Genomic DNA, 17,059 nt, shown 5'->3' on the forward strand with positions numbered 1-17,059 from the left:
GAAATAAGGACATTTAAAAGCAAAATGGAAGGATGAGGTAAGTGAAAGAGGACTGCACTAAGGTAAAGGAAGCTATTTAGGATTTTTTTTTTTTTTTTTACCTTTACAACTCCTTTAAAATTAATACCATTATGTCTGATGCTTACTATTGGACTGGTAAATTATAGGGATCCGATTTCTAACAAATCACAATACTACATACACATAGGATTTTTGGGGGTACTATTTCAGCATGCAAATTCCATACACTCAAATAAGCCACAAAGATTTTTAATTGCTAATGTTTATAATGTCCCTGGCAGACCTGGGAATTCAAGTACAGAAATCTGACTGCCACCCAAAACTAAAATAACAACCATAAGCTACGACAATTCAATAACAGAAATGTACTAACAAATAAAACTGTGGTCTGAAAGGAAGGCAATCAGTGCAATTTGCACACGAGTCCTAATAATCAACTCTTATCTGCTGCCACCTGCTGACTCCATAATATACTGCATGGGATAACAAATATTACAACCCCAATTTCTAAAAAGTTGTGATGCTGTGTAAAATCTTCATAAAAAAAACGGAATGCAATGATTTACAAATCTCAAACCCCTTTTTTTGCTTAATAGAAAACCTTTTGAATGGTTTAAAACTGAAAAAAATTTACCATTTAAAAAAAACAAATTACAGCAATTTTGAAATTGATGGCAGCAACACATCTCAAAAAAAGTTGGGATAGGGCAACAAAAGAATACTGCTGCTTTAAGAAATAAAACATACATATATATATATATATATATATATATATATATATATATATATATATATATATATATATATATATATATATATAAAAAAAAAAAAATTAATATATATATATATATATATATATATATATATATATATATATATATATATATATATATATATAAAAAAAAAAAATTAATATATATATATATATATATATATATATATATATATATATATATATATATATATATATATATATATATATAATCAGTATTAGCCCATTTACATTTTTTTTTCTTGAAGCCCCTGACCTGTTAGAAGGAACCTGCCACCATAGACATTTCGGGCCAGATTCACGTAGAATCGCGGCGGCGTAACATATCCTAGATACGTTACACCGCCGCAATTTTTCATCGCAAGTGCCTGATTCACCAAGCACTTGCGATGAAAACCTACGCCGGCGGCCTCCGGCGCAAGGCGGGCCAATTCAAATGGGCGTGTGCCAATTAAATTAGGCGCGCTCCCGCGGCGGACCTACCGCACAAGCTCCGTTTCCGAACTCCCGCCGTGCTTTGCACAACGTGACGTCATTTTTTCGAACGGTGACGCGCGTAGCGTAATTCCGTATTCCCGGACGGCTTACGCAAACAACGTTATTTTTTAAATTTAGACGCGGGAACGACGGCCATACTTTATACAGCAATATGATTGCTGTGTAAAGTTAAGGCAGCAAAAAAAAAAAAACGGGAAACTAGACTAGCGGCGACGTAGCGAACGCGAAAAACCGTCGTGGATCGCTGTAACTCCTAATTTGCATACCCGACACTGGTTTACGACGCAAACTCCCCTCAGCAGCGGCCGTGGTATTGCATCTTAAGATCCGACAGTGTAAAACAACTACACCTGTCGGATCTTATGGCTATCTATGCGTAACTGGTTCTATGAATCAGTCGCATAGATAGAACAACAGATACGACGGCGTATCAGGAGATACGCCGTCGTATCTGCTCTGTGAATCTGGCCCTTGGTACCCACCACTGCTGACCTTAGCAAGGTGCAATACAAGAAGTCATTATCCTTTTCCATCCTTCACTATTTGCGAGTTGCTGATCTGGAATAGTGTACAGCAGATGTCCCAACATTTCACTGGTTGCATTATTGCAGGCGACTCCCTATGTATCCAAGTGAGGATAAGAATGACAGCCCCAGAGCCTGCATCTTCAGAAACAAGCATTCCCATGTCTATCCTCAAAGGCTCCCCTTTACGTGACTTGATTGCTAAAGTGAAAGTGTATAAAAAAGCACTTCCGGTAAAGAAGATAATGGCTCTCTGGCTGTCCATGCTAACCAATGCCACTTTATTATCCTGGGCACATCTCTCATTTTACCGCTTTTATGAGTCACTGGAAATCCTACACTCCGCTCAGCAGGGCCAGTACCCAAATACTTTCACTGCAATTTTATACACCTGGGCTGGGCCTGAGGGGTCTCTCTCACCAAAGAAACCTGTGCGCCACTCAACTGAGCAAGGCCAGGACCAGTGGCGGGCACTCCAATATGGGCGCAGGGGTGCCGCCCCCCTAATCCATGCGCTCAGCTCCTAATCCCCATGCAGGGCGCAGGACGCATGGATTTTAATTTTGTTTTTGTTGGACGCACATGATTAGAGCCTGAGGCTCCAAAAAAGGATGGGTTTGGGGTGCAGAGCCCTTAGAAAATTAGTATTCGCTAATGTCTTCCTGCTTCTGCTCCCGGCCAATCAGAAAGCGGGTCCTGAGACCTGACTAGCCAGGGACTCTCAGAACTCCCGGCCAATCGGGTCTCAGGACCCACTTCCAATTCATCCGGGAGGAGAAACAATGGCCCCAGGTCTTCCCTTGGCAAGCTGGAGCGAGGAGCCCCACCTCTTTATTGCAAGGTAAGGCTACGGAAGGGGGGGGGGGGGTGTTTGACGACCCCCACACTCCCACCAGCCAAAAACTGGGCAGGATCCAGGTACTTTCTATTTAACATTACCACATTCTGCACTATACAAGTCATCTCCGACTATTTAACCGCCCCTCCTTTAAGCCTCGCCCATTATTTAGCGCAATTTATACTATGCCTACTTTTTGCCACGGCACACTTATGTTTCTTTCTCGCTGCATAAGGGAGCCCACTTTTGATCTTGCACATCGGCCCACTGATTTCATGATTCACCCCTGGTCTCTCTATGTGCTTTCATAGTTCTTTATATTTTTTAAACTTTCAAACAATTAACATGTTGAAATTAAAACAAAACTGTCACCTGAAGTCTCTCTCCAGTTCCCCTCTGACATACAAGATTCCTATGATTATTATCACCAAACCCAACAATCTCTGAGCATAAGAAAAGGCTGACCCCTAAAAATTCCACCAGAGGGCAGTGTCCTCCTAGGGGAAACGTCCCTTATAACTCACAGGTATATCCCATTCCCAACACAACCTAAACTTTGTTTCATTACCAATAGAATAGAGAAGGGTTAGAGCTTCTGTCTGTGCGGGGGGCTGTGCACCCACACTTGTTCCTGCACAGATGACACATTTGGAGCAGCGGCCGTGTCTGTGCAGCTGCTCCATCCAAATTGTCAGCTATGGGACTGCCAGCAGGTGGATGCAAGGAACACCTGTGTGTGTTCACGGCCCTTACACAGAGCAAAAATGCATACACCCCTTGTGAATGAGGCATTAGAGTGTAAAAATGCTTGAGTGACACACTGACGCATCTTTGCAGTGCGTGAACACATGCAGATTGGGCAGCAGAGTGGATAGCACTTCCACCCAGCAGTATTAGGGTCGTCGGTTCAAATCTCACAGCAATACCTGACTGTAGTTTGCAATCTCTCCCTGTGCCTGCGTAGGTTTCCTTCTAGTTTTCCGGTTTCCTCCCACCGACATGCTGGTATGCTTGGCTCCTGTCTAAATTGGCCTTAGTAGTTTTATGTATGAATGCGAGTTAGGGACCTTAGATTATAAGCTTGAGGGAAGGGACTGATGCAAATGTACAATATACAGGTGCATCTCAAATAATAAGAACATCAGAAAAAAAAATATTTTCAGTAATTCCATTCAAAAAGTAAAACTCGTATATTTTATATACCGAAGATGCGTAACACACAGAGCGATACATTTCAAGCGTTTATTTTAAATTTTTATGATTACGGCTTACAGCTAGTAAAAAACTCAAAATTCAGTATCTCAAAATTTGAATACAGAAACGTTGACTTACTGACAATTATGTCCATGTACAGTATAGTAAGGACGTGCAGTCAGGTGAGGCGAGCTATGACAAGCTTTGAGCGTCGTAACTCGGCGACCTGAGGTCACAGAGACCTAAGTGCTACCCCACCACTATGGTTCCAGAGATACAGGGCTCCTTGCACAGCCTGACAGAAGCTACATACAGAGCTGCCAGTTTAAATACAAGCTGGCACACTCTGCAGCAGACTGAGAGGATGGGCTCACAGTGCCTCTCCTTCTTGTCAGAGGCACTGAGCTCAATGGACAGCTTGGAGTGTTGGACCAATAGTAAAGTACTATTAGCCCCAGCTGTCCAGTAAAAATGCTGCAGTGGAGGCACGCCTCTCACTGCAGTGTTATAGAAGGGGGCATGTGTCTAAAAGACAAATGCTCCCCTTCCAGACAAGCCCCTTGAACTACAAGGAAATTACATGGTTTGTGTGTATAAGATTTACCCATAATCAGAGCCATGCTATCCCACATTTGTTGTTGGAAAATCTGACAACAGTTGTCCGATGGAGCATACAAACGCTCGGATTATCCGATAACATCCTGCTATCACACAATTTCTATTGGAAAAGCCGATCGTGTGTAAGAGGCTTTAGAGTTACAGAGGAGGTCTAATGCTAGAATTATTGCTCTCGCTCCAACGATTGTGGCGTATTTAGCCTGTGTGTACCTGGCTCTGATACTAGCTAGTGCCTCACCAGCCACTGACCTCACCGCACACACCCTGCAGTATAGTATGCACTCAATACTTGGTCAGGGCTCCTTTTACATTAATTACTACATCAATGTGGTGTAGCATGGAGGTGATCAGCCAGTGGCACTGCTGAGGTGTTATGGAAGCCCAGGTTGCTTTGATATCGGCCTTCAGCTCGTCTACATTGTTGGGTCTGGTGTCTCATCTTCCTCTTAAAAAATACCCCACAGATTCTCTATGGGGTTTAGGTAAGGCGAGTTTGCTGGCCAATCAACCACAGTGATACCATGACCATTAAACCAGATATTGGTACTTTTGGCAGTGTGGGCAGGTGCCTCTCCACTCTTCCTCAAAACTCTGGCACCTTGAATTCCAAACGAAATGCTAAATTTTCCACAGTCAGTGATGATTTAGGGAGCCATGTCATCTGCTGGTGTTGGTCCACTGTGTTTTATCAAGTCCAATGACATGCGCTGGCAGGACGTTAAAAAAACTCCTGCAGACACCCATACCCATGACCCCGAAACTCTTCCTCCTGGGCCTCTCTCAACCAAACATAGATAAACCCTATAAAAAAACTCCTCAGACATGTCCTTACAGCGGCGAGGTGCCTAATAGCCCTCCACTGGAAGAAAACAGTTCCCCCATCCCAGGCGTAGAGCTAATGGAAAAAATTACGGCCAGGATACCCACCGTGAGCCGGCAGCGAAGTCATCGAGGTACCTTGGTATTCTACCCTATCTAGCTTACCCTCTCTCTTTTCTCCCTTTTGTTTCTTTTCTGTATTTCTTGTTTATTTTTGGTTGTTTTGTGTGTACAGTTGTAGTGCTGGGGATCGGAGGTGGATACCCCTTCCCTCACCTGCACTATGCATGCTTTGGACACGTTCTTATAATTATTAATATTTTTGTCTCTTTACTACATATGTACTGCTACTTTGTTTTAATTGACATACAAAATAAAAATTGTTATTAAAAAAATAAAAAAATCCTGCAAACAGCATCTTTGGAGCGGTGAAGGAGAGGTGTGTATACAGCTCCTCTACCGCTCCTGCCCATTGAAATCAATGGGCAGCGTGTCCATCCCGCTGCTGCAAGAGAGCTTTGCGGACGGTTTTAACCCCTTTTCGGCCACCGGTTAAAAGCACCCTGCTATCGGCCGAATACCTCCGCAAAAAATGACGGTGAATCGCCGCTAAAAATAGCAGCGCTTTACCACCGAAGCCTCGGTGTGAAATCGGCCTTACTGTGACAGAGCATGTGGTGTCGTCATTCTCCTATGCAGTGTACATTTGGTATGCCCAACACCTTTCTTTAAGATGCAGGTTTTTCCCTTTGATTTCCAGGGATATATATAAAAAATTAAGGACTCTTGTGTAGTAAGTTATAGTTTCTGGCTGGTAGCATGTTTTGCATAGATATTGTAGAAGCTGGGAAGATAAGAAAATACATATACAGTACAAAGTTACTCACTTGGGAGTTCAGGTTATTGTCCCCTGCAGGTGGAGGCTTTGCAAGGCCTAAAAAGGAAGCAATGAGTTACTGTAATTGTGGGAAGAAACAATTCCTACAACACACATCACCATAACCTTACCTGTACCTGATGCGGACTCATTAGGACACTCAAAAAACTCCTGTTCTTCTTCGTGGTGACCCTTGACCCCCACGTCCGCCTGCTTGGTAACTGGAGCCGACGCTAGTTTCTCCTCATCCGTAGCATGGCCCTCTCGCTTCTCAATGCTAGGAGAATCGTCTTCTTGCTGAAAATAGATTTTCAATATAAGTTGCTGATAAAATTCATTACAAAATTTAAAAGTAACACAATAAAGGAAACTTTACAAATGGTATTTGCAATAACAAAATCTTACACATTTTTGGTTACACGGCCAAACAGCATAATATGTCTGAAAAGCTCCAAGCCCTGGTTCACAGTGTTGCGACTTCATGCGACACAAAGTCACGTGACAAGTCAAAACACATTCATTTCGGTCTTAAAAATGTGTTGTAAAGGTTCCGCAATTATTAAAAAGAAAAAAAAAAAATGAAAAACACATGTCATACTTACCTCCACTGTGCAGTTTTGCACAGAGTGGCACGGATCCTCCTCTTCTGGGGTCCCTCGACAGCTCTCGCGGCTCCTCTCCGCAAGAGCCAAGCCCTCTGGGAAGCTCTCTCCCAAGGGAGTTAGCTTGCGGGCCCGCTACCGTGCCACACAATCGCGTCCATAGCCGCCAATTGTATGACTCTGCCCCGCCCCCCGGCGGCTGCCTCATTGGATGCGATTGACAGCAGCGGGAGCCAATGGCCTTTGCTGCTATCAATCATCCAATGAAGAGGCGACAAGACCTGGGGGGAAGCAACGCGGGATCGCGCCCACTGAGATTCAGGGCTCAGGTAAGTAAAACAGGGGCTCGGGGGGGTGACTGCAGGGTGTTTTTTCACCTTAATGTATAGATGCATTAAGGTGAAAACACACAAAGGTTTAAAACCCCTTTAACTGCTGCAGCTCAAGTTGTAGCGAAACAAAAAAATAAATAAAAATAGCTGCATCTTCCTTGCGACGACAGGAGTGCCATAGACTGCAATGTTAAAGTCACAAGGAAGTTGTTTCTTTGGCTGCAATTTCAGAGGGTTTTGTAAGTTCAATAATATGTGTCACGTATTGTTATGATTTGGCAAAGCCGCAAAACATTAAAAGTCGCACTGATGTCACATCATTGCAAGCAATTAGCAATGCAAAGTCACATGACTTTGGGGTCACAGCAGTATAAAAACTGAGCATTAAGATGGTTTTTAATAGCAATCAGTTCCTGATGACAATGACATGAAGTACTTGCTCCAACCTTCATAGATCCCCTGTAACACTAGCTGCAATGTAGGACAGGTCACCCTCCCTCAGAGCATGGCTGCTCAACACCACAGCCAACATGGAGAGGCCACATTTGGCAGCAAGCAACTGTCTTCAGCTCCCAGCACTAGATCAAGGCAAGCAACGGCAAGAGCAATGCAGAGAGGTGGGGCTGACATGACGCACCTCCCTCTGCATTCCTCTTGCTGGGGATTGCCCCTGAACAAGTGATGCAATCTGAAGACAAGCACTCGCTAGCAAAGAAGCTGCGTACTTGCTAGCTGCAATGTCAGATGGCTGCACGCCAAGATTGGGGTTCTCTGCCCGACACACAGCCAGCATTACAGGGCACCAAGAGAGAAGGGGCAAAGTACTACATGTCCTGTTTCCCATCAGTAACTGAACCCACCAACCCTAGAAACTACAAAGAATATTGTGAGGGGGTATTCTTAGGGCTCATTCTGACACGCGGCCATCGTTGCTAGGTGGTATGTCGCTTCCTCCCTGCCCATTTTAACCCTGAAAATGCAGACACTGTGCCGCAACCATGTGTATTGCTTGCCGATGCAGCACAGCCCTATTCCCTTGAATGATACGGCTTTGGCGGCAGTGCAAGCCTGTTAAACATGAGAGGGTTTCATCAATGCTGTGACCATGGCACGTGTACAGCCCCAAGCGGCTGCATGTCTGTTTAGGTGGGAGGTCGGGAGCACTAAAACTGCAGCTCGGCCGCCTGCTTTTACCACCCTCTGGCCACACGTCTGAACAAGTTCTTACAATCATGCAAACATGTGAATTTTCTTAATCCGATTTGAAAATTCGAATTAGTGTTAAATTAGACATCATTATCCTCGTGTTAAACCATTGTGATTTGAGCCAATTGTATCAGTACTAGAAACCTATGATAAAACAAGAGAGTGGCAGAGAGCCAATAGAGTGAGAGACAGGAATGCGTAGAGCTGAACTCCAGACAAACGGCTAAATACACAGAGAAAATACATATTTGGGAGTCGTGTCCTGCCAAAAAGATCCATGTGCGTCCATCCAGGTCTGCGATTTCCAATGTAATCCCAGACAGCAGAACCAGGCTAATGAGCTCACTTTTCTCTACTGCGGTCAGAGCCCATGTCCAGTTTTTTTTTTTTAAATAACTTGGTTGGCAACCAAACCAAACGCACCCTCTCCACCAGGGGTCGAGTCCTGGGGGAAAAAAAAGTGTGGGAACTCCCACCCAAGATCCACTCCACCCAAAAAAAAAAAAAAAAACGCTCATATGCATAATTACTAAACCGCATGTTACTGGCCGCTTCCTGTATATGGATTCATCGGGTAGTGTGCGGGTATTTCGTCACTTCCTCGATGCCGCAATGTCTCCTGGGAGCTTTTGTCATTGTTCCCAGGAGACATTGCGGGGGTCTGCCGCGAGTTATAGCGGGGTTTAGAAAGAACGTGCTTCTTTCTAAATCCCGTGATAACTCGTGGCAGACCCCTTGACAGTGACTCGAGCTGGGCATCGCCGCTTAGTGAAGGATTGGCTCGGGCGGTTCGGCTGCTCTTGGCTGCTCTAGTCCTGCAAAGGGAACCGAGTTCCTGCTGTGAAAAAAGTGCAGGAACTCCGTTCCCACGCGTTCCCGCAGGACTTGAGCCCTGCTCTCCACGCAGCACCACTACCCTCTGTCCTGCAGCATGGGTCCTCTTGGTTGAATGATGCACAGTCTCATTCAACCCATTTATCCAAGCCTGGAGGATACAACATCAAATTGTCCTGGGCATACAGACCAGCGCCAATGTCATGATGTAAGCACTGGGTCTATGCAGCACAAAGAGCCGCCAATGCTGGGGAGGATGAAGAGGAAACCAGCTGGAATTTTGCTTTAAACATTTACACTCACCGGTCACTTTATTAGGTACACCTTGCTAGAACCGCGTTGGACCCCCTTTATTAGGTGCACCTTGCTAGAACCGGGTTGGACCCCCTTTTGCCTTCAGAACTGCCTTAATTCTTCATGGAATAGATTTAACAAGGTGTTGGAAACATTCCTCAGATATTTTGGTCCATAGTGACTTGATGGCATCACGCAGTTGCTGCAGATTTTTCAGCTGCACATCCATGATGGGAATCTCCCATTCCATCAAATCCCAAAGGTGCTCTATTGGATGAGATGTGGTGACTGTGGAGGCCATTAGAGTACAGGGACCTCATTGTCCAGTGGTGAGATGATTTGATCTTTGTGACATGGTACATTATCCTGCTGAAAGGAGCCATCAGAAGACGGGGACACTGTAGTCATAAAGGGATGGACATGGTCGGCAGCAATACTCAGGTAGGCCCTCACGTTTAAACAATGCTCAATTGGTACCAAGCGGCTCAAAGTGTGCCAAGAAAATATCCTCCACACAATTACACACCACCAGACTGAACCATTGATACAAAGCAGGATGGATCCATTGTGTTTATGCCAAATTCTGACCCGGCCATCTGAATGTCGCAGCTGAAAATCAAGACTCACAGACCAGGCAACGTTTTCCAATTTTTTATTGTCGAATTTTGGTGAGCCTGTGAGAATTGCATCCTCAGTTTCCTGTTCTTAGCCGACAGGAGTGGCACCTGGTGTGGTCTTCTGCAGCTGTAGCCCATCTGCTTCAAGGTTTGAGGTGTTGTGCATTCAGAGATGGTATTCTGCATACCTTGGTTGTAACGAGTGGTTATTTGTTACGGTCACCTTTCTTTCATCTTGAACCAGTCTGCCCATTCGCCTCCGACATCAACAAGGAATTTTTGTCTAAAACAGCTGCTCACTGGACAGTTTTTCAGACCATTCTCTGTAAACCCTAAAGATGATTATGTGTGAAAATCTCAGTAGATCAGCAGTTTTTGAAATGCTCAGACCAGCCCATCTGGCACCAACAACCATGTGACGTTCAAAGATCGGAGGACCGTCAAATATTTTTTTTTCTTTAAAAGATAAGGACACTTACCTGTCCAGAGTGCCCGCGATGTTGGCACCCAAAGCCGATCTATCGCTCGGTTCTCAGGTGCTGCCGCCGCCATCTTCGGTAAGGGAGCCTTGCGGCTTCACTTCCTGGTTCCCTACTGCGCATGCACGACTCACACTGTGCGATACCACTGGTCCCTGCTGTCTTTTGGGACCCGTGCGTCTCCCAGAAGAAAGCAGGGGGGGGGAGGGCACCGGAAGTGGCGTAGATACCCACAGGTGGCTCGGGTATCTATGCCAGCAAGTGGGAGCAAAACACCTGTATTGGGGGGGGGGGGGGCACCGGAAGTGCGTAGATACCCACGGGTGGCTCGGTTATCTATGCCAGAAAGTGGGAGAAAAACACCTGTATTTGGGGGGGGTATTCTGAAAAGCAGAAGTTCCATTTTTAGGCGGAACTCCGCTTAAATCCCCTTTCTTCCCCATTCTAAAGCTCAGTTTAAACTTCAGCAAGTCATCTTCACCATGTCTAGATGCCTAAATGCATTGAGTTGCTGTCATGTGATTGGCCAATTGTCAATTTGTGTTAACAAGCAATTGAGCTGGTGTACCTAATAAATTGGGCGGCGGTTGTATATAGCTTGTCAACTTACTGCCCCCAACCTGTCGCCAGATGGTGAGGGAGCAGCAGCTGACTGAAGAGCTCATTCCTCTGCTCTCTCAGTTCTCTCTTCCTATCAGCACATGTGAATGCAGCACAATCAACTGGCTTTTTTATGCCAATCCTGCTGTCCCCTGTCTACAGTACAAGAGGATCACACCACAGCAGCTTCAGGGACTTACTGTATATTAGTTGCATTGAAAAATGTATTTAGTGGTTTTAGAACGCATACAGAACTGCATTCATTGGGCTTTTCCATCTGTATGGTGTTCAGATGTGTTTCTCAGGTTACATGTGCTCCTTTCAAGCTGTGTGTCTATCCCGTGCCGCCCACATCAGTCAATATACAAGTCAGCAAAAATACAGGGTGTGGAAGAAAGAACACAAAGACCACTTGGAAAAGCAGCTCAGCTTTGAAATAAATACAACCCCTGTTCCAAGTGTTGCTGGAGTTTTGGGAGAAGTACGTTGCCCCATTCTTGCCCGAGAATATGCCATTGTAATATATCTCTCAGCACTGAAGGTGCCTTTCCAGATGTTTAAGCTGTCCTTCCATACGCACTAATGTACCCCCGTACCATCAGAGATGAAGGCTTTTGAACCGAGCGCTAACAAGCCAGAAGGCCCCTCTGCTCCTTAATCCGTAGGATGCGGTGCCCATGGTTGCCAAAACGAATTTCTGACTGCAGAACAGTTTTCAACTTTGGAAAAGACCATTTTAAATAAACATTGGCCCAGAGAAGATGGCGGCGTTTCTCGATCATGTTCAGATATACCGCATTTATCGGCGTATACCGCGCACTTTTTTGCCCTGAAAATCAGGGCAAAATCGTGGGTGCGCGATATACGCCGATACCCGCGCCGAGTTTGGACGTACAGGACGTGACCGCGAGAGGAGCCCAGCCTGCCCGACTATACCCGAGTGTACTGCGCTCGGTATATGCCGGGGCAGTGGTTCAAACTCTGCGCGGGAAGCAGGGATCGAGCGGCGGAGGACACCACCGAAGCCGCAGACGGACGTCGGACCCGACGAGGCCGCCAGATGGATGCCGCGCAAGACACCAAAACTGTAAGTACTAAAATGTTTTTTTTACAGGAATGGGGGTCCACATTAGGGGTGCGCGCTATACGCCGGAGCACGCAATACCCCGATAAATACGGTAGCTTCTTCTTTGCCGTGCCATCCAAAAATGCAAGGTAAAGCTCAATCATGCAGACAGTGATTTTTGGAAGTATTACTGAGTGCATGCAGTGATGTCCATCACAGAATTGTGCCCGTTATTAACCACTTTCCGACCAGATAATGCCGATATACGTCGTCAGAATTGCACGGCTGCGCAAAGCAACATACCCGTACGTTGCTTTGAATTTGCTGCCATGCGGGCACGCGCCCGCGGCATGCTCCGTGACCGTGCGTGCGGGACCCGTTGGACTCTATGTCCGCGATAGTGTCACGGAGCTGCAGAACGAGGAGTTGCCTATGTGGGCAAGGCATTTCCCTGTTCTGCCTAGGGACAGGACACTGATCTACTGCTCCCTTCCATCAGGAGCAGTGATAACAGTCGTGTCACTGGTAGCCCAGCCCCCTCACAGTTAGAATCACTCTCTAGGACACACTCAACCCATTCCTCTCCCCCTAGTGTTTAACGCCTTCCCTGCCAGTGTCATTTACACAGTATTTTTATAGCACGGATTGCTGTATAAATGACAATGGTCCCAAAATAGTGTCAAAAGTGTCCGCCATAATGTCGCAGTCACGATTAAAATCGCTGATCACCGCGATTACTAATAGAAATTTTTTTTGTAAAAATGCCATAAAACTATCCCTATTTTGTAGACGCTATAACATTTGCGCAAACCAATCAATATACGCTTATGACTTTTTTTTTAACAAAAATATGTAGAAGAATACATAACAGCTTAAACTGAGAAAGAAATGTGTTTTTTTTATATATTTTTTGGGGATATTTATTATTATTATTAGCAAAAAGTAAAAAATATTGTTTTTTTTTCAAAATTGTCACTTTTTTTGTTTATAGCGCAAAATAAAAACCGCAGGAGGTGATCAAATACCACCAAAAGAAAGCTCCATTTGTGAAAACAAAAAAACATCAATTTTGTTTGTGAGCCATGTCGCTAAAGCGAAACAGTGCAAAATCGCAAAAAGTGGCCCGGTCATTTGGAAGCCAAATGGTCCGGGGCTGAAGTGGTAAGGAACATTATTCAGAAATAGTTTGACAATTTTTAGACACAGCTTTTCACAGATTGGTAAACCTCTGCCCATCGTTACTTCTAATGCCGCGTACACACGATCATTTTTCAGCATGAAAAAAAACGTTTTTCAGCATGTTGAAAAAACAAAGTTTTTCCAACTTTATCATTAAAAACGACTTTGCCCACACACCATCGTTTTTAAAAAATGCTCTAGCAAAGCGCGGTGACGTACAATGGCACTATAAAGGGGAAGTTCTATTCACCTTTGGGCTGCTTTAGCTGATTCCGTGTTAGTAAAAGACAATTCGCGCTTTTCTGTCTGTTACAGCGTGATGAATGTACTATCTCCATTATGAACGGTAGTTTTACCAGAACGAGCGCTCCCGTCTCATAACTTGCTTCTGAGCATGCGCAGATTTTTAATGTCGTTTTAGCCCACACCCAACCATTTTTTACAACCAGGAAAACAACATCGTTTAAAACGTTGTTTAAAAGTGTAGCATGTTCGGGAAAAAAAATTGTCGTTTTTCAGAACATGAAAAATTATGTAAAGCCCACACACGATCATTTTAAATGAAGTTTTTTAAAAACGTCATTTTTTTCATGCCGCAAAACGATCGTGTGTACGCGGCATAAGACTCTATTAAAAAGGGGTCAACAGCGTTCTAGGGGAGACTGACTCAATGCAACAACAGCACCCAAAAACAAAGTACTTTGGGCATATGCCCATACACATGGTTCCAGCTGATTGTCTTTTTGCCCGTAGACTGCATAATAAATAAAATATATTTTACAAAATGGGATCATTGAAAGAAAGCCTGGTATGTCCTGAAATAAACGATATGTTATACTTTGTCATTTTAAATAATGCCACTTTCTTGCCAAATCAATAAACCTATAGCAGAAATTCCATAGGGGTATATAAAGGATGAGGGAAGAAGTGGATAATAAATAGGCTATACACGGAACACAAGAAAAAGTGTCAGCTTTGAGTCACTTGATTTACTAACCTGGTTGCAGACATCCAGAACCAGAGATGATCCCTCATAATTCTGCACTTTGCAGCTGTTCCTGAAAAAAAAAAAAAATAGTATGATGATTACAAATCTGTTTTATCACATTTTACTGCAACATCGCAGACTACATACAAAGGGTAACGGCACGAGAAGAAACATGGAGCTGATGGAATGCACCAAACTCTGCTCATGCATGGATCATATATCTTTCAGCATGCTGGGGAATACATACAATTCAGCTTTACAAGCACTAAAATGACCACACTATGGTGGCTGGGTATGTACGGGGTACTTAGGGGGGGGGGGGACAAACAAAAAAACATTATATGGCAGTGATGGCAAACCTTGGCACCCCAGATGTTTTGGAACTACATTTCCCATGATGCTCCAGTACACTGCATGAGCATCATGGGAAATGTAGTTCCAAAACATCTGGAGTGCCAAGGTTCGCCATCGCTGTTATATGGTTTAACATCAGACTTTTAATCAGTAAGCCAACATTTAAAAAAATTGTTTCACCAACTGCTTAATTTTCCATGCCACATGCATTCACTATGCTCTACTCCATGGCTACCCATGATGCCTCTAGATTCAGTACTGCCCAGTCTTTTTCATGCCGGGGCTCAGAGGAGAACTGGGAATTCTGGCCTAGGCCAAACACAACTAGGTGGCCCTCATGGTAGGAAAAGGTTTCTGTGGGCCAAAGAAAACCATACCACCCAAGCAACATTTATTCTGATGCACATTACCATTGTTCAGCATCAGCTTTCTTTGTGGCTCTTTCCATTTGGTCAAATTGCATTTCAAAACTGCGAAGGAAGTTTTCTTTCTGAAGGACTTCCCCCTGCTGGACATTGTGTCATCTGCTCCCTGATCAGACCTGAGATCTACAATATATAGGGCTAGATTCAAGTAGCCCGCCGTAAGTTTGTGCGGGTGTAGCGTATGTTATTTACGCTACGCCGCCGCAACTTACACGGGCAAGTGCAGTATTCACAAAGCACTTGCTCCGTAAGTTGCGGCGGCGTATCGTAAATGGGGCCGGCGTAAGCGCACCCAATTCAAATGAGTATGAGGGGGGCGTGTTTTATGTAAATGGATGGTGACCCAACGTGATTGACGTTTTTCCCGAACGGCGCATTGGCGCCGTCCGTGGAATTTCCCAGTGTGCATTGCTCCAAAGTACACCGCAAGGACGTCATTGGTTTCGACGTGAACATAAATTACGTCCAGCCCTATTCGCGAACGACTTACGCAAACGACGTAAAAAATTCAAAAGTCGACACGGGAACAACGTCCATACTTAACATTGCGTACGCCTCATAATAGCAGGAGCAACCTTACGCTGAAAAAGCCTAACGTAAACGTCGTAAAAAAATAGTGCCGGGCGTACGTAAATTTGTGAATCAGTGTATCTAGGTCATTTGCATATTCTACGCCGAAAACGACGGAAGCGCCACCTAGCGGCCAGCGTAGATATGCACCTTTACGGTCTCAGGAAACCCCTGCTAAAAATGACTATATTTACAACTCATGATACATTAGTAATATGGTCAGTGGGAAAAATGCTCCTTACATTTGTGGTCTTTGGGAGGAATGACCCCCTTAAGCCTAGTACACACGTGCCGAATGTCAGGCGGCCTCGGGTAGTTCAATAAAAACTGTCCGACATTTGGCCCGTGTGTATGGCAGCCGGTCTGACCTAAGTGTTCTGGTAGGGGGCAAGTCCCCCTGTCAGAACATAACAGCTCAGTGGGGAGACCGCTGTACTAGCATTGGATTGTTAGTACAGAGGCTCTAAAACGGAGCTGTGTTGAACAAAAAAAAACTAAATGGTGTGTACTAGGCTTTACAGATGGCTAAAAAGATTATCAAATGTCAGTGGGAACTTATCCAACAGGCAGAGTTTGTTCAAGGAACCCCTAGAAACCTCTGGAGGAACCTTGGGTTCCATGGAAACCTGGTTGAGAAACCCCGATTAAGGCCATCGGCCCAATAATTATTGGTAGCACTGGCCTGAGGCAAATGCCCCTCTGTCTAGTCCTCCCGTGCCAGAAACCTCTGGAGAAAAAAAAAAGAAGAGGTTAAAAAAAAATAAAAAAATAAAAACAATGTATGAAGAATTTATGAGCCACTTATTGCACCTTTGGAGCCAGCAAGCAATTTAAAAGAACAAGGAAACAAATGGGGAAAAAGAAAAGTTAGGTGTCGGGTGTAATTTTGACGAACTGACCACCTTGCTCCTGGAATTTGGAAACTTTCTCATTGAAGGAAGAGAAAATGGTTATACAGCCACGTGCTACAAATGCCCTTGTTAACGTACATTGATATTTTGCATGAGACAGAACGAGTTAGGATAAACGTAAAATGGCAACATTTTAAGTGGAGTGCCACCCAAAAAAGGAACTTGCGCTTTTCCGGCTCCAACCCCCCCCCCCTCCGGTGTCACATTTGGCACCTTTCAGGGGGAAGGGGGGGGAGCAGATACCTGTCTAATACAGGTATTTTTCTCCCACTTCCGGGGCATAGATACTCAAGCCACCCACTGGTATCTACGCCACTTCCGGCGCCTTCTCCGTCCCCCCCGCTGTCTTCTGGGAGACACACAGGTCTCAGAAGTCAGAAGGAACCAGTGGGAACACGCAGCGTGAGTCGCGCATGCGCAGTAGGGAACCAGGAAGTGAAG

General features: G+C 44.8%; 1 protein-coding gene across 5 annotated transcripts in view; it reads right to left on the reverse strand.

The window, feature by feature from the left end:
• The window catches only part of TACC1 (transforming acidic coiled-coil containing protein 1), a 161,939-nt gene that overhangs the window by 18,079 nt on the left and 126,801 nt on the right, over positions 1-17,059 (reverse strand). For 3 of the 5 annotated variants that reach the window (XM_040346247.1, XM_040346243.1, XM_040346245.1), the window contains exons 4-6: positions 14,368-14,428; positions 6,293-6,458; positions 6,172-6,218 (exon numbers count right to left, since the gene is read on the reverse strand). In XM_040346247.1, the coding sequence (XP_040202181.1) occupies positions 6,172-6,218; positions 6,293-6,458; positions 14,368-14,428 (274 nt within the window). The remainder of the gene's footprint in view (positions 1-6,171; positions 6,219-6,292; positions 6,459-14,367; positions 14,429-17,059) is intronic. The other 2 variants (XM_040346244.1, XM_040346246.1) reach the window with 1 other exon arrangement.

The sequence above is a fragment of the Rana temporaria genome, chromosome 3, assembly GCF_905171775.1.
Source record: "Rana temporaria chromosome 3, aRanTem1.1, whole genome shotgun sequence".
Classification (NCBI taxonomy): Eukaryota; Metazoa; Chordata; class Amphibia; order Anura; family Ranidae; genus Rana; species Rana temporaria.